This window comes from Fringilla coelebs (genome assembly GCF_963513975.1).
Source record: "Fringilla coelebs genome assembly, chromosome: 14".
Classification (NCBI taxonomy): Eukaryota; Metazoa; Chordata; class Aves; order Passeriformes; family Fringillidae; genus Fringilla; species Fringilla coelebs.
In genome coordinates this window covers 13,537,904-13,556,166 of record NC_140040.1, presented here as the reverse complement: position 1 = coordinate 13,556,166, position 18,263 = coordinate 13,537,904, and the positions used below count along the sequence as shown (strand labels likewise).

The window sequence follows — 18,263 nt, the reverse complement described above, 5'->3', positions numbered from 1 at the left end:
GGGATCCCCCTCAGGGTCAGGCCTCGGGGAGCACACAGCTCTGGGGATCCCCCTCAGGGTCAGGCCTCGGGGAGCACAGGGATTTGGGGATCCCCCTCAGGGTCAGGCCGCGGGGAGCACACACGGCTTTGGGGATCCTCTGCAGGGTCAGGTCTGCCTGCAGAAGGCGTTTGATGGTTTCAAACACTTCACTTTTTCTTTGCTGCTGCTGCCTGTTACTTTTTTGTTACATGTGTAAAGAATTGTATTCTGAGGGATGCAAGGTTGCAGTTCACTTCCATCTTTCGCAGTTCATACAGATTTTGTTCAGAGATTGTCTAGAGATTTGTTCATGGCATTTTACATGACAATTGAATAAATTTGGTCAAGAAATAAACATTATTTTTAGTTGAAAAGTTTTTCTGATGAAAAAGTTGATTTAAAAATCAAATTTTATTAAATATCTTTCAAGTAACATTCATATCTAAAAATAAAAATAGTGTTCTTATATTTCAAGTTTACTGCTGCATCTTTATGTTGAAATTTGTATAACTTCAGGGCTTTTTTCCTCCTTCCTGGCCCTGTCAGAAGGAGACATGGTTTGGATTATCATAGAAAGTGACTGAATGTCCCCCACATGTTTCTGGTTTGGCTGAGGCCTGTGCTGGAGTCACAGCTCACAGACAGCACTGTTTTGTTTTGTTTGGTTTTTTTTACTAGTGTGCTTCTTGGAGTAAGATGTAGTAAACGTGGAACACGTGCCTGAAATGCACCACTGACTCATGTTTTATAGCCTGCAGCAATGGATCATGTAAGACTCAAATCCTGTAGGAGGGAATTTGTATCCTCATGTTTATGTGTATTAAATGATTAATTACTTTTTTGCAGTAAAACCAAATTTTATTAAGAAATTTTCATTTCCCTTCCTGAAGCAATAAAATACTGTTTCTTTTGTTGCTACTCTGATTAGGAGCAGATTCTAAATATAGTAGTTGATTAGTTTAAAGCCCTGGAAATTTTTCTTACTTTAAAAAAGATAAACTTTAAAGATTTGGAAAAACTTGTCATCATAATTGCAGACACATTTTTCCTATTGTATTTTCCAAAGTGGAAGATGACATACCCCTGATAACTGAGATATTCAGTGCCATAGGTAATGTATATGACTGCAGGAAACATCCTGGTGTAGATTTCACATGGCAGCACTATGAAAGCAGCACTATGCATAAGCAGAGTTTTAGCTCCTTATCATTGTTACTTAACACTTTAGTGTGTACTAGTTAAATCAGTATCTTTATTTCATCTTGAAATATATCAGATTGTATTCATTACCTTTTGGTGTTTCTAGCAAATTTCCTATTGAATAAGAAAGCTCATGTCAAATATCCAAAAGATGGATTTTTTTGTAAACTGTGTCCTTTCACTCAGATGGAGTAAACTACTAAGTTTTATGGAAGTAAAAGCAAAATAAAACCAAGAGGTCATTGTATAAGAAGAAAACATAAGATGTAATAAAACTTTGTGCTGTGCACTCTGTTGTGTTAATAACTCCACTAACATTGCTTTCACTTAATTTTATGCTGATTGCCTTTAACATTTACTAAACAGTTTTGAAAATGACTGTAGCTTAGCCTGAGCCGTTTGTGATTAGCTGCACCAATTTGAAATGGCCAATTTGGATGATGACAGAGCCTCCTCTGCGCATGCTTTTTTAAAATTTGGTAAGTGTGCAGTTCTGTGTTTTGTTTTTGTTTGTGGCTATTTAATTCAACAAAAAATAATTGTATGTTTTGTTTCATGCAGTGTTCTGTGTTAGTAGCTCTTTAGCACTGTACAGTAGAACTTAAAAATTTGAACTCTTTCAGTAAAAGTTTCTGAAAATTGTAATCTACTTAGATTGAAATCTACTATCAAATCTTCCTGTTTTGTTTGTTTAGTGTTCCTGTCAGTATTCCTCAATGCAACCATCTCTGACCTCCAATTTCTCTTTTAATATGACAGTCATGTGAAAGGTGCATTAAGAATGCTGTTTGTAATTGACTCCTAAAGAACCCCAGCATGACAGATTTAGAGGGAAGTAAAATTTCCAGTCAGTCAGTCATTGGTTACAAAGTTGGACATTTGGAAATTAAGTGGAAGCAAAGTAAAGCCCCCTGGCACAGCTTCTTCTCAGGTACAGCAGAAGCTAGAGTATATGAAGCTGTCAAGACCATTCCTGTGTGCTTTGAAGGGAGTTTGGGATGAGATGTGTCCATATGTGACACTGTGATGGGGGAAACTCTTGGGTAGTCCTTGTTGAAACTCAGTAGCAGCACAAGTGCTGGTGAGAGTGACCAGGTAAGGGGACACAAGTGGGTGCCTTGGACTCCCCTGCCCTTCCTGTGGCTTTTCAGTTTTGCCTCTCTGACCATCAAAAAATGTGATGTGTTGACAGCATTTAAAAAAAAAAAAAAAGATTACTCTTTCCTAATTCTTGTATAGATATTTGATGTTTCTCTTGTTATGATGCAAAATAAACATTTTTGATAGTTTTAACACCTATTGTTTTGAATTCTCAGAAATGGCAATGCCTGTCTTGAATATCCTGAGTGGTTTCCAGCCTTGCTTGTAGCATTTACAAGGCTTGTGTGGTAGACTTTGCCATTTTGGTTATGTGAAGCTCCTGTGTACTGGCACGATGGTCAGTATTTCATTTCTGGTGTCCAGTAGCTTTTGTTGTTTGTGTTGTTAGTTACTGTAAATCCTGAAATCAGTAGATTCCATCAAGTACAATATACTTGATGAAGAGCTACCTTCAGATGATTAGGAAATAGAGAAAGGACTGAATAAATTAGTGGTTTTTTTTTTTCTTTTTCCCCTGTGGTGATCAGTGAAAGGCCCTGAAGAAATGGTTGGAGCTGTGTCAGGGGAGGTTTAGGTTGAATATCAAGTTCTTCAGCCAGAGGGTGGTTGTGCACTGAACAGGTTTCCCCAGGACAGTGGGCACAGCACCAAACCTGACAGAGCTCAGGAAGAGTTTGGACAACGCTCTCAGGCACAGGTGCCATTCTGGGCTTGTTCTGTGCAGGGACAGGAGCAGGACCTTGACAATCCTTGTGGTTCCCGTCCAACTCAGGATGTTCTAAGACTCTATGAAATACTAGTTGAATTACTTGCACAGTGGAACACATGATTTTTCTTGATCGATTATAGTTTTAAAGCTTTTCTCTTTAATGCTATTAAAATTAAACTATGACAAGATTTTCTCATTTTTCCTAATTTTTTATTGTCACTCAACCAATGAAACAGTTGATACTTTTTGCTTACTTCTGTTGTATATTCAGGTAGAGGAATACTTTAATACCTTTTCTGTCTGCCTCTCCAAGCCCTTCTCCTGGTGTTTCCTTACCCTGTTTTGTAGAACAGTTCAGTCTGGAAGGGTTGTCAGGATGTCACCTACTCCAGCCTCTTGCTCAAAGCAGGATCAACTGTGAGATCATGGTGTCCTCCTGTATGAAGTGATTAAAAATCCCCTTGTGATATCATTTCTTAAACTTTGCTGTGAGTAGAAATAAAATCCTCTTTGGTCCCAATGACTTGTGTAATGTGAAGCTGCCACTGCCCTTACTGATGCTGGGTAATGAAAGTTACAGTGATCTGCGGTCCAGGGCTCGCCTCTGTCTCGTATATTTGATTATGTCCAGACCTAATGTCACATCAGAGGCTGTGATCAGTTTTCATTCTTATCAAATCTACAAAGAAATCTTGCGTTCTCAGCTTTTTTCTTTTGGCCTGGCCCAATTTAATTATGCAAACCAATGTTTTCTTATACTGGCATGTAAAATATTAGAAATAAAATTCTTGCCATGTTGCTTCCATTTGTTTGGGATTAACTTTGTGGAAGTGTTTGTTTATATTAATTCTGTACTTTGAAAGATTTTAATAAACTGTCCTTGTTGAAATATGCAAATCTTTATCCATAGACTTAGTACAGATTTCCATTCTAATCCCTATTTTTCTTTAATATGCACAATTACTGCCATCTTCCAGGATGTGTGTGTGTGCAAAGCTTCCATATATATACAAATTTGGGAACAGAGTTGTTTTAAAGCCATTTTGGCCATAGCTTCTGAATCCAAACATCTGGACAGTTCATATCTCTTCCCTGAAGAGAAGTTAATGCTAATCTCAGGTATAACTGGAATAAAAATTATGTGGATGGGAAAGTAGCATCAGGATGACACAGTATTTTCAGCATCCAGAGGTTGTACATACATAGGATTGAAATTTCTTCCTGTTCTCTGTTACTTTGAAAGGAATCTCTATCATTTTTAGTGATTGTTCAACTTGAAGAGAGGTGAAATCCTATTACTCTGGGACCTGTAGATGGTGGGAAATGAAAGGGGATTAGTTTTCCTTCAGATTAGGAACATAGGTATTTAGTCAGTGCAATGTCTGAAGACAAACAGGGATTTAATTTGACTTGGGATCAAGACTTAGAGTGTTCTCTTATCAGACATTAATTATATTAACACAGGAAGTGACACTGTGATTTTTGATCAGTTTTTTGCTGATTTTGAAGTAGGTACTGCCTGCAGCGAGGCACTTGTGGTGTAAGGAAATAATGGGCACACTTCATTCTTTGTAGGAAGAAAAGCTGAATTCCCAAAGAACCTATTTAAATGTTGGATGGGGTTGTTACACCACTAGACAGCAGACAAAATAGTAAATCAACAGAACAGGTTTTTATGTTCTTCCTAGCATACCTACTTATTTGCCTAAAATAAAACTCCCACTGTATGGTTATAATAAAATGATGTATTTATGAAAAACAGTATTTAAAATTAATGTCCTCATTCTGTGTCTTCTGAATGCTGCTGTACAAAGTGAGACCTCCAGGGTCCCATTTGTAAATGTCACTCTGTTATGTTTAGAGTGCTGCAGTCTTGCTGTTGTCATCTCTTTAATTTATTTTTTCTTTAGTTTGAAAACTGATTTTAAATATGTAATTGAAAATAGCTTCCTATGACAGGTTTTTATCTTGCTGAAATGAACTCAGATTTTGGATGAGGCTGTAGACAGGCTTTTTTTTTAGCCATCCTTAAAATAGCTTCCTCTGTGTTATGGGCTCTCTCCAAAAGCTCAAGGAAGGAGCAGCTTCATGTTTGTCCTGGCTGTTCCTTGCTTTGATTAGTTTGTGACAATAATGAAATGTAATTTACCACATGATTTCTCCAGGAGAATGCTGTAGACACCCAAGCAAAACATAAACTATATAGATGCTAATAAGGAATTAATGAAGAATATGTGGAAAACTTTGATTTAAAAAAGTTCTCTTCCTTATAGTAGGAGTAAATTTAGGGAATGCTTGGAAAGCATAAAACTATTTTTTGTCAGTTTTTCAAACTTTGAATTAATTTCACCTTTCTGTTCCATCAACAGTCTACTCTGACTGTTTTACTATATTTGTATTAAAGTTTCAAACATCTAGAATAATGTAATTTGTGGTGATGTTTTGAAATTTTCATGCTTTCTGTTCTGTTTAATCTTCTTTTTGCACTAAATTGAAATCTTTGAATGCTCTGAAAAAGAAGAATATGCTTGCTTTTTGTTCTTGATACCTTTGTTTTGTTTCTCTGTTGGCCACAGAGGGTCACAGATTGTCTGGTGAGTATTTAAATGAAAACAATTTTAGTTCAGGAACTTTTGAGTTGTGTGTATGTGCCTGTGGGTGCTCAGCTGTGTGTCCTGGTGCCACACTGGGGTTGGCAGCCTGCAGGAAGTGCACGTTCTGAACCTGTTTCACATACAAAGGATGGTGGATATGCATGTGGTATTCAGTTAGCCAATCTAAAAGTTAGAATCATTATTTTGCCTTTGAGAATTTTTAAGTGAATTTCTCATAAAATTGCTGCTATTTATGCACCAACTTCCTGAAGATTTTTTCTTTTGTGTATTCTGTCCTTTCACTACAACACTGTACAAAATTACAGTTACTGCAGCTCGCTGTATTGTGTGCTTTTGCAAGATAACTGAATTAATCATATAACAGCAAAAATTATTAATCACTTCATGGACAAGGATTCATACACTAAAATATGTAGGAAAACAAAAAATGGATTTAAACTGGTTCAGAATGTTCATTATTTATTTATTTTAATAGAAGATACAAAAGCTGTGAGATGTTACAAGTTTTTCTTTTCCATTACAGAACAATTTCATTTCTTTTGACTTTGTTTTTTTTGGCAGTTCAAATACACTGGGCTCTCTGTGCTTTGGGCTTCCCTTTCAGGCCCTTTCCCACATGCAGGTGTTTATTTCTAATTTAACGTCTCCCAATGAGGAAAGGCTGTAGGGGAAGCTCAGATGGGTTGGGAAGCATCATCAGGACATCCAAGCAGAGCAGGCACCCAGGGCTCTGCTTGGGGAGGGGTGAGGTTTTTTTCACTCCTGTGCTGGCAAAGCAAAGGCAGTCTAACTTGGGGTGAGGTTTGCATGCTAGAATGGGTTGACATTTTCTTTCTCCCCAAAGGACTTGATTCATAAAGCTTCTGTCACCATTCTGCACACATCCCAATTAGGTTGGGAAGGACCTCTGAGGTCATCAACTCCAATTTGGCCAAACACCATCTTGGCAACTGGACAGGGCACTGAGTCCCACATCCGGTTGTTTCTTGAACACTTTTTTTTTTTTCTTCAGTTTGTTTTCTTGATTTCATGGGGCTGAGAGTCCTCCTTATGGACAATCACGAGTCTGATGCCTGGGAGAGTGCTGGGATTGCCAAAGAAGCTCTGTGAAAAGGAGCACTCGCTGTGTCCTGCCAGAACTGCTTGGCTGGTTGGGCTGCCCTGGCACTGCATTCCCTGAGCTTTCCCAAAGGGCAGGGTGCAGGCTGCAAAGGGAAAATTCTCATTCTTCCTGTTAGCACATGGCTCTTGTGGAGATCTTGCCATCCAGAGCACTGAATAAAGCCTGAGTGATTTGTGGGGGAGAGCAGGATGTTACTCTGAAATTAGAAATTGGAAATGGTTCACCCCAATAATTTTGAATAGGTAGCTCATTTCAGCTCTCAGTAAAAATGACTCTTCAGGTGCAGATAGGGAAGCAGTCAATACATGGGACAGTGAGAATGAAAGATGGGGATTTGAGAGCATTGTATTTCTCTGGAACATTGGTAACTTGAGGGCTTTATCTGTTGAATAACTTGTTTAAGCTTTAGCAGCATGTGGGAACAAGCCAACCCTTGTTCTGACATGACATCAGCTGAGCTGACTCGTGGGTGCAAACAAGGTTGGGGTAGGTGAAACACTGAGGGTGTTGAACATCTTCACCATTTTAGAAGGCAGGTAGGGCAGTAAGAATTGAATATGGTCTACTTTTGTCCCTCTTCTGTTTTCCTACATATCTTCTGGAATTTTCTCTGTAATGTACTTAATTCTAAGAAAATGTTCATAGAAAATTCTCAGCATTTAATAGTTGTCTTCAATAATTAACTCTACACTTATGTAGCATTTGCTGTAGGTGATTATCTACAAGGCACTGGAGATACAGGTGGAGGTTGGGTTTGTGTAGACAGGTAGTGTAGAAAAAATTCTCTGAGACTGTAGAGGTAACAACTTTTTTGTTTCAATTGAAATTTGATAAATTGTGCTTTTGTATAACAAACATGAAGAAATACATTATCACACTAATTTTTAGCAATATTACAATTATGAAACTGATTCTGATCTTGATTTTGGTCTTCTTTTTTCTTCATATTTTAGGTTCAATTTATGAGCCACTTAAATGTATTAACCTTCCAAAGCCAGAGGGGGAAACTCTGTGGGATAAATTAAATCATTACTATAGAATTGGTAAGTTAATAATGCTTGAATTAACCCAGATGTGAGTTAGAATTCATATTTGCATGATAAATATCAGCTCTACATTATTTCTACTTTAGGATAATTTCCCAAACTTCTAGAAGTTTGCAAGGTGCAAAGAGGAGGGCTGAGTTACATTTCTTTCTGTAAATCAAAATGGCTGTTGAAAATCCAGTTCAGCTGTAAGATTGAATTTAGAATTATTTTGGGGATAGCTTATGATTGTAGCATTGACCAGATACAGCTGAGGAAAAATTTAAATGGACAAAAGCTTTTGTGTAGTACTGGGAACAGTCTGGCAGTTCTTTTTTGTTACTAACAGTGCCATAATGTATTTTTGTGCTGAAATTTTATTTGTTAGCTAATTTCAAGTCAACTGTAGTGTTTTTCATTTGATGTTATTTTAAGCCAAAACCATTAAAGAAGCAAGGTTTTGTTTTGATTGCTTTGGGGTTTAGGAGGTTGGTGTTATAATGAAGTCCTGCCTGGATTCTAAAATCAGGGCTGTTTAATGGCTGTGCAATTGACAGTTTAAAATATAAGTTTTACTCAGGCAAAGGTACAGAATACTGAACAATTTTCCCATCATTCTAAAAATGTGGGATGGGACTCCCTTCACTGAAATGGCTTTTTGAAGTGAAATCTGTACCTGGTCTATCCATAGATCTGTTGCTTTTTGTGGGTGCATTGCCTTTAGCTTTCTTACAGAGGAGATGACTGCTCAACTGGCTTTTTTTAACACTTGGCAGCAACAAATCTGTGGTGGTGCTTGCTGTCTATCTCAGGCAGTTATGCTGCTGCCACAGTAAAAATCTACTGTTGAATTTATACTTCATTTATAATAGTCTATATTGATTTTTTTTCAGGTAATATTGATCAAAGCTTTTGTTATAGCATATCAAGACACTGAATATAATGCAAAAGGCTGTAAAACCTTATAATTTTCATTTAGAATACTTAGTTTCTAAGCATTCTATATAGACAATAAAGAGGCCTTCTTAAAATTGATACTTGATAACAAGCTGTTGAAAAACATGCTTTCCTGTCTTATGCTGAAGAGATTATTGTTAGAAAGGTCTTGTTTGAGGGCATTAAGCCCAGTTTCAATCTTGTAGCATTCCAGTTATTATATAACCTTAGGAAAAACAATTTCCGAAATGCAAAATATTGAAGTACAAAAAGAATTAAAGTAATATTTAGTATTTTTTCTAACTCGGTTTTGGCAACCTGAAAATTCCCGTCTTAGTCTATTTTCATATCAAGATATGAATTAAATAATTGTAGTTGTTCTTTCTCCTTGCTTACTCCCCTCTACTTATATAAATATTGATGCAATCATCAGGCCTGAGTTAAAAATGTGATTTTTATGAATTAGTAGAGTTCTGGAGAGTTTAAGCATTTAACTGATTGGGGGGCAGATGACATACTGTAGTGACTTTTTTCTTCTGTTTTCAGAGAAAGGAAGTTACTGGGTTGCTTTGTAGAAGTTCTGTACAAAGTGGGTTGTGCTAGAACAGAGTCATAGAAATAGTTTTGAATACTGCTGGGTTTTTGTGTAAAAAGGTCTAATTTGTCTGAAAAAAACAATGTAACAAATTTTGTGTGTTTCTCCTTACCTTTCTTTCCCTTTTTATCTTGTGCATGCTCTAACAGGTTGTTTATGCCTTGATCTGTTCCTGAAAATCTGGAAGAAATATAAATGTTGTTAACAATCTTTTTCATTTTTCCTTCTTCCAGTTAAATCAACGTTGCTGGTCTATCAAAGCCCAACCACAGGTCTGTTCCCTACCAAGACTTTTGGGAATAACCAAAAGGCAAAAGTCCATGATAGCCTTTACTGTGCTGCCTGTGCCTGGGCATTGGCCCTTGCTTACAGGTGAATAACTTCTACCCTCATGTCTCTGCCAGGTTACATTCCCTCTCTTTTTCAGTTTGGGAAAATTTTAAAAGATGAGGCTTTATCAAAAATAGATTTGTAAACCCATAGAGAATGGTACATTTCCAAAACTGGGTAAAAATATTTATGTAGGTGCTAGTTTAAAAATGTCATTCTACTTTTGGTAAGTAAACATGTTTTCATATAATGTAATTGGTGCCAGTATTTGTTACAGTGGAATTAATACCTGCTACTAAAAATAGAGGTTCTTCTGGCAAATTGTACTCAGGGGATACTTTTAAATCTAGTGGGAAAGTTCAGGGCATTGGCAGGCTTGTTGCTGATACTGAGAATCATTTACTTGCAAGGGACTGGATGTTATAATATCAGGAAGGATTTTTTTTAATTCTTAAATTTTGAAAGAGGAATGCTTGTATAAGTTGCCAGACAAAAACCCTTTTTTTTTTTTTTTTTTAATTATTTTTAATGAGAAAGGATGACTAGGTCTGTAAATATGTAGGTATGAGTGAGGATACCACTATGCACCAGCATTAGTTAAATACTTAATATTCCAAAGCATGAATGTCTCTGTTTTTCTCCCCCCACTGCTGCATTTGCAATTTGTTTTATGAGTTATCTCTGTGTCCCAGGCGCATTGATGATGACAAGGGCAGGACCCACGAGCTGGAGCACTCTGCCATCAAGTGCATGAGAGGAATTCTCTACTGCTACATGCGCCAGGCCGATAAGGTGAGACTGCGCTACGGCCGCGCTCACCTCCCTCCAGGGATTATGAAACTGGGAATCAAATCCTAAATACACATCAAATTCACAGTGCTAGGGTGCCCCAGCTCAGAACAGCTGCTTCATTGTTGTTGCAGCATTGTTTTAGGGAGTAGGAGATGTGAGCATTTTGGGTAGGAAAGTGCAGGGTACACTTGAAGCTTTTTTGTGGTAATTTTGCAGTTATTTGTCCCATTTAAATATTACACCATTAGTACTTGTGTGGGGGGTTTATGTCTTTTTATAGTGATTAAATGGAAAGATGTAGAACTGCTTTTTGTTAAGGCTGGAGAGTTTTTTTGCACTGTTGTCTTGGTTATTGTGTTTGTAGTTGTTCTCTTTACCTAGGTGATAATTTTGATTTTTTGCTTGGTTTCTTTAGCAAACATTTTCCAGCAGTATTTTACTTAATGACATATCTTCAGAAAGGCACACATTTCCAAAATGAGTAAGGAAACAGAGTAGTCTACTTAAGTTGCAACACAGTCGATTTATTCAGCCTAATTCTCTTGTGAATATACTCTGAATATTCAGGCCTTCTTATTAAAATTTGGTATGGTGGATAAATTTTGCATAGTGGTTAGCAGCAGATCTAGAAGTAGTTAAATACATATATTCCATGTTTCAGTTTGTATGAAGTTTCAGGTCACTGACTTTTAACTGTATTATTAGAAATAGTTTTCATGTAAGTCCATAGCTTCCCTCACAGCTGAGCACACAAACTGAAATGGGAAGCCCACAGGTATGGGGTATCAGTAACAATAATAATGAGCAAATATTGTATTGCCACTTGTATCTATGCTGACATATATTTTCTGGGGGGTTGGATTGCTTCTTGAGAGTCTCATATTTTTAAATAATCTTGACCTAAATTGATCTTGTTACATTTGAGCTGTTGTTTTTCTCTTTGATGTGCAGTTTTTTGTTTTGGAGATGAGGAGTGCCAGATAAGAATAATGAGCATTAAATTAACAGAGGTGTCCCACTGCTGGCACACTGCTTGTCTGCTTTTGCCTTGTTTACTACAGATGCTCTTCTCTTCCTACAGTGTAGTATTAAACAGTTCCTGGTAGCTAACAGACAGAAGTCAAGCTGGACTTTATTCTGAGAGACTGTGTGTGGCCTCATAAAAAGAAAATAATTTTTAGCAATATATGTTATATTTGCTCAAGACATGACTTGAGCAAATGCTTTTAGCAAAAATGCAGATGTTGCATTCTATTGCCAATGAACATATGATTCATTACCTGAACTATATGTAATGTATTTGTGGAGCAGACTCCACAATATAGTTCTTGTTTGCTTGTTCTGAGGCACGTGCTGTGTTCTGTTGGTAGAGAAGAAAATCTTAGAAAATAGCATCAATGTTGAAAATGCATTCAACATTGAGTGAAATGTGGATCAGGTACTGGCAATGATGGTTAGAAAATTTTAAAATTTGTTGGAGAGCAAAACGTGACTTGAAGAGTTATGGAGTTACCTTGGTTTCATTTAATTACCAGCTATAAAGTAATTGTTCTGCAAATACACTGTTGATGATAGGGTTTACAGAGTGGTCAAATCAAGAAATCTTTTGGAAATAATAACAATAATAACAATAGTAATAATTTACATAAGGTATATGGTGAATTTGTGGTTGCCAAACAAACTGAAATTATTGCCTTTGCTTTTATGTTTTGCCTTTCATTCACCTTTAGGTTCAGAAATTTAAACAAGACCCCAAACCATCTGCATGTCTGCATTCTGTGTTCAATGCACAAACTGGAGATGAGGTCTTCTCCCATGAGGAGTATGGACACCTTCAGGTAACACATCCATGTTGTTGTAAATCCAAGTTTGGCTGATTTTTTAATAATATTGTCTTCATTCTTCCATAATGCAGCTGTCTCAGTTTGGTTAGATTTGTGTTAGATGTGCTGTGTGTGGTAAAACTGAGCCTTTTGCATCTTCTGCTGAAAAAGAGTGTTTTGAAACATAACTGAATGGTATGTTTTGGTCAGAAGGTACTGAAATAACTGTGAGATTGTAGAGGTAGATGGTTGGTTGTTTACAAAGTTGCTTCTTTTTGAGACTAACAGATGGCTGTCAATAAATAATCCTGGCAAAAAAATGTTGTAGTCAGGAAAGTGAAAGATTTAGTGTAATCTTACAGTGAATATTCCCAGTTTAATTTTCCATAATTTTGAGCAATTTTCATTCATTTAATATACACTGACAATGGTTAGGAATTGTTCCCTGCTTTGCATAGTGGTTCCTAGTCAGACTAATTGCATAACTGATTGTTTAATTGTCTCTCATTTTCCAGAGTTTTAATCTTTACTCCTTTCATTTCCTGTTCTCTTTACTTTCAGACCCACCTTTGCTTTCATGATCTTATTATTTTGCATTCCATAAGTCTGCACATACCTTTTAGCTCAGAAATTGCTAGTGAAATTATTCAGAACTGACACAGTGGGTTGATGATTATTTCATTTCATGGTGACAGTATTACTTAAATAGTTTGTACAGTGAATGTGTTGGATTCAGAAATTGTATGTTCTGGGGAAAATGCCTTATGGAGTTATCTTAAGTTAGCATTTTGGACTATGGGAAATTTCATGGAGAGGCACATGTTTTATCTATAAGAGGAGGCAATCTGGGGACCTGGGGAGCACTGTATGACAGTTTAAAGTCTGTTTTTTGTGGCAGCTCAACCCTTCCCATAAACATGAATGCACATTCCCATCTGTCATCCACATACCTCAAGAATTAGAGGGTTTTCAGCTCTGTGGAGACAAGAGTACAGAGTAACTGACCGGGCTCAGCTGGGAAATATTGAATATATTATGTAGCCCTTATTGCTGTATTTGGTGCTTCAGTTTGTATTAAGACACTGGAGTCAACTGTCTTTAAATATTTATAGATTATTAGAATTTGAACCAAATTTTTGATCTGCTGTGTTCCAGATAAGAGTCCACTTTTTTTTTTTTTTTTTTTTTTTTGTTCTAGATGGTTTCTTTAAATTTCATGTGATGAGATTGTGGGTTTATACCTCATAGTGTGATAAACTTAGTTTCTCTATTGAAGTTATACAAATTCTCAAGTATAGGAAAGTTCTGTAATAAAACCCAAACCAGCAGTTTCCTTTGATTCCTCAATGAGTTGACATTATGATACTCATCTGTACAGCTGCTGAAGGTAATTACTGTTTACAATAAATGCTGTGTATGGGTACTAAAAATATAGTTTTTCAATATCTGATCATATCTGAGTGTTGTATTTCTCCCCATGTCAGCTGATAATGCTGAAATTCCCACCAGGGCAGAAGTGATTTGCTTTCTAGGTGTGCTGTGCACTATTCAGTATACTGCTTGCCTTTCTGGTAACCTACTGGCTAGTGTGTTGTCATATATGTGAACACAAAAACAGCTTGTGACCAAAGTGATTAGCTATGGGTCAGAGCAGTGTGCCTAAGGGAGAACATTTTCCTAGCACAGTTTGAAATTAAAAAATCATAAAACATCAGAATTTCTAGAGGACAAGGCTTGTTTGTGCCACCATTTCCTATTGATTGTTTCCACATCATTAGATTCAGGCTTTTTTAAGAAGCAGAAGTGTGTTATAGTGGGACCATCTTTGTTAGTGAATTATACCATGTTCATTTTGTTTACATGACTCCAATAAACATAAAGTTAATTATAGTTTCCTTTCTGTGTTTAATTGCTCCAGATCAATGCTTTGTCATTATTTCTTCTCTATTTGGTTGAGATGATCTCTTCGGGGCTGCAGATTATCTACAACACAGATGAGGTACAAATTGATTTCCTGTCCTAAAATGTGCTTCAAATTCTTTGTGGTTTTTTTTGGTTTTATTTCATTACCAACTGTAAAGTAATTGTTCTGAAAATATACTGCAGGTATTCTATGCTTTGAGTGGAACTCAGAAAAAGTAATGTAATGAATGGATAGTGAAGTAATAGCTAAAAAAGTGTTAGATGTGCAAAGAGTAAATGTAACATGACATTGAAAGTTTTATAGTTCTCTGCTGTTTCTGATAGCTGCAATGTCAGGAATTAAAAGGTCAGAGTTCCAACATGTTCAGACAATTAACTTCTACTTACATTGTTCTCACTTTTCACATTATTTCAAACTCTCAGTCCAATGAAAATTCAGTATTATAAATACTGAGGTTAATTTTCAGGGTAGCTGCAGGGCTTTCTTCAAACAAATATGAACCTATGGGTGTTAAGAATTTTTGCTTTGAAAATAAAAGAATTTTATATCATAGTAAGAGATGTTTCTAGAAAGTGTTAACTCTTCTGTAAATAAGATAATAATAGCCTTGGCTTGAGTAAAAGTCATGTCAGGACAACCTGCTGGCCTGCTCTAAAATGAGGTTATGTTTTGAAACTGGAATAGAAAGCACAGATGTATATACTTTTTTTAATTCTTTTTTTTCTCCCAATTTTCTTAATCTGGATTTGTTTAAATTTACTCAGTTCTGTTTGATAGTTGCTGCTGTATTGCCTTAAAAAGCTTAAATGTCCTTGCAGTACCACTATTAAAAAAAAGAGATATTTTTCCAGTAATAGTGAATTTGCATTGTTTTTCTATAACATATATCTTCAGTAATCTATGTTTTAGATAATTAAAAAACTAAATTTTGCAACGTGTCTTCTTTCTTTCTTAGATCATGATAGGCCTGTATTATTTCCTCTGAACTGCCTTTATATCTATGAGAAGGCAAATGTATATAATTAAGTATTTAATTAGCTTGATAAATAATTTATGTTATCCTCCAGATGTTTGCATTTAATTACAGATTCTGCAGAAAAAGTGCATGCTTATAGACTTTCCAGTCAGTGGATATTCTCCTCTTCCCTGCCAGGATGTCCTTTTCCTAGCAACTGTCCCCTCTAAATCTCTGCATTATGGACATTCAGATTTTTTACCACAGACTTGCACTTCCCGTTGGGCTTTGTGTGGCTAATTCTTTGTGGTGCTATTTGCTCCTTCATATAAATTTCAGTTATTGATAGACCATGGGAAAAGCCACACTCTTAGTATTTGGGTGTTCTGGCTTCATTCAGAGAAAGTTCATTTTAATGCAACTAAATGCTAAATTACAGGGATGAATATACTGGGCATAGCTGAAGAGTGAGACAGAGTTTTCTTGAAAGTACTAACTATGAAAAAATCTAATGTGCAGGTAATTGTACACCTCATAGTGAAATTTTAGCAGAGACATTAAATAGAGACAACTATGTCTAGAATTATAATATTGGTGGTGGACTAAAAGAGTAAATATAAAGAGTAAGTCTGAAATAGTAAATTTTTAAAATTTAAAGACAAGTGGAGAAAAAAGGTAAAACAAAGGTATACAGCCAAATACCTTTCAGTAAAAGATTGGGGTTTTGTTACATAGCTCATTGAAAAAAAACCCACTTGATGGTAGCAAAGTGGATCCTTCTCTGTAGTTCCTCAATATGGTTGTGTTTATAGCCATTGCAGTATTTTCTTTTCCACAGTCCCCTAGAATATTTTGGATGGGAGGGGATGAAATCCCTGCTTTGGAGATGAACCAGTGTAAAGCTTGTGCTTGTGGTTACATTTTCTCTAAGCTCCAATCTGTGGATTCTTTAAAGTGAACTATAACATTTATGCTCAATTTCATTTTTCTACAGCCAAGCAACTCCAAATGTCTCTTTCAACAGTGTAAATCAGGAAAAAATTATCTGTTTAAATAAGTTCCCAGCTATTGTTGAATACATCTTAAATACCTTAAAATATCCTTCAGTACTTCGGTGTTCAGTTGAAATGTGTTGGTCCTAGAAGAGATTTTAATTATAATAAATTGGTTTAGAGTTTTATTTGTGTTTATAAAGGAGTGTGTTTGAATCTGCATAAATATATATTATCTGGAGCTTATTTAATAAAACTTTGGCATATCAATTCTCTTAAAATTAATTAAGAAAAAGCACCAGGATTTCTGTATTCTAATTTTGTGTTGGTTTTTGATGTTGTAAAGATAAAATTTTTTAAAAGATCAAAATATCACCTTTTTGGAGCTCCTCAAATATGTGTCTTGAATATGAAGTCATTTTTATCCCTGCCTTTGTTGCAACTTCTGTGTAAATTCACATTGGCTCTCAGAGACAGCTCTTAACATCTTGCAATTAAAAACTGGTTTTAAAGAGAATGTTTGAACTTGAGAACATCATCCTTTGAGTTGAAACAGAAAAGGATGGAAAGAACAGTTACAAGGAATAGCAGGTTTGTCTTTTGGAAAAACCAGAAAAGATGTGCTTTTATTTTCCTTCAGTCACTTTTCTTTCCTATAGGTGTCCTTTATCCAGAATCTTGTGTTTTGTGTGGAGAGAGCCTATCGTGTACCAGACTTTGGTGTCTGGGAAAGAGGCAGCAAATACAACAATGGCAGTCCAGAGCTGCACTCAAGGTAGGTGAGCAAATGTAGCTGTGTTAGCCAAAGCAAGTAAATGAATGGAAAGAATTCATAATGGGGTAAGCTAAAAATAATAATGCATGAAAATAATGTTTGAACTAAATTAAGGTTCTCTAAAGACTGAGGGATATATTTTGGGAAAATGTGGAGATAATTTCATCATGATATGCATGCTGAAATAACCACATGGATGCTTAGCTGTTTGAGTATTCAAATTCCAGTAATTATGTGCAGCTGCATGTATATAATTCTGAAACTTGTGTTCAGAACAGCTCAGGGTCTTGAGGCATGTGCAGTGGGATTGGAATCATATTCAAAAAACTAGGTTAGGAATATCCTGCTTTAAAAAGGTGTAGAATCATGAGTTTAGATTTTCTCTTCTGCACTGTGGTGGGAAGAAGACGCTGTACACTGGAGAGCAGCCTAGTGCCAAGCTCTTTTCCAGGTTCTTCCAAGATGCTGCAAGTTCTGAGCTCTGTCAGGGACAAGGAGCAATCCTGGTAGCATTTTAATGCTGGAGTTGTCCTTCTCACCTCAGTGGAATCACTCATGTGCTCTCTGCCTTGAAGGATCAAATCTGTAATCTGACAACTTGATTCTTCTAGTGTTACTATTGTTTCCTTTTTGACTTCTGAGGTTTTATTAATCATAAAAATGGCTATAGCTTGGATATCTTTGGATTTTGAAAACATTATTGATCATCCTTATTATCAAGGGCTTGTAAAGAATACACATTTCTTCCAGTCTTCAATATTGCCAAAGAAATCTGTCTTGTCATTTGAGAATGAATTATTTTTCTTAGCCTACATGCAGGCATGTATATTTTAACTTTTAAATATACTTACATGTCCTTGCAGCAAAACTATTAATGTAGGGGTTTTTTTCAGGGCTTTTATAGAACCTTTTTATCAATATGAGATCTAAAAAAAAAAAAAAAAGTAAAAAAAATTCGAGTTGCTGTTATATAATCTGCTTTATGACTTTGCTGATTTTCTTTTCTTTTCTCCTACTCTGTCTGTAAAATTGTCAAATGCCAAACTACATGACTACGTGAGCCACATGACTACATAGAGAAACAAATGCTTCTTTCCAGATCTCACCTGTAGAAATGTGCAAAAGGAACACTGAAACTCCTGTGTCTCCTGTTTGCAGCATTCTGGCTATCCAATATGTGAATTTTCTTCAGGGAAAACTGGGCATCTTTTAAACACATGGAAATGGGCATGTTGTTTTGTCTTAATCTAGACTGACATTTATAGGTTGGTTTTTCTAAGGGTAAAGTTTTGTGAGATGGACTGGGCCAATCTAACAGATCATTGAGCTAGCATAAGGGGAAGCACA

At 36.1% G+C, this 18,263-nt stretch overlaps 1 protein-coding gene across 3 annotated transcripts in view; it reads left to right on the top strand.

The window, feature by feature from the left end:
- The window catches only part of PHKB (phosphorylase kinase regulatory subunit beta), a 68,903-nt gene that overhangs the window by 1,160 nt on the left and 49,480 nt on the right, over window positions 1–18,263 (top strand). For 2 of the 3 annotated variants that reach the window (XM_084215294.1, XM_084215295.1), the window contains exons 2-7: window positions 7,723–7,812; window positions 9,559–9,697; window positions 10,348–10,447; window positions 12,178–12,285; window positions 14,189–14,269; window positions 16,801–16,916. In XM_084215294.1, coding sequence (XP_084071420.1) covers window positions 7,723–7,812; window positions 9,559–9,697; window positions 10,348–10,447; window positions 12,178–12,285; window positions 14,189–14,269; window positions 16,801–16,916 — 634 coding nt within the window. Of the gene's footprint in view, window positions 1–1,587; window positions 1,701–7,722; window positions 7,813–9,558; window positions 9,698–10,347; window positions 10,448–12,177; window positions 12,286–14,188; window positions 14,270–16,800; window positions 16,917–18,263 lie in introns of those variants that run through there. The other variant, XM_084215296.1, reaches the window with a different exon arrangement.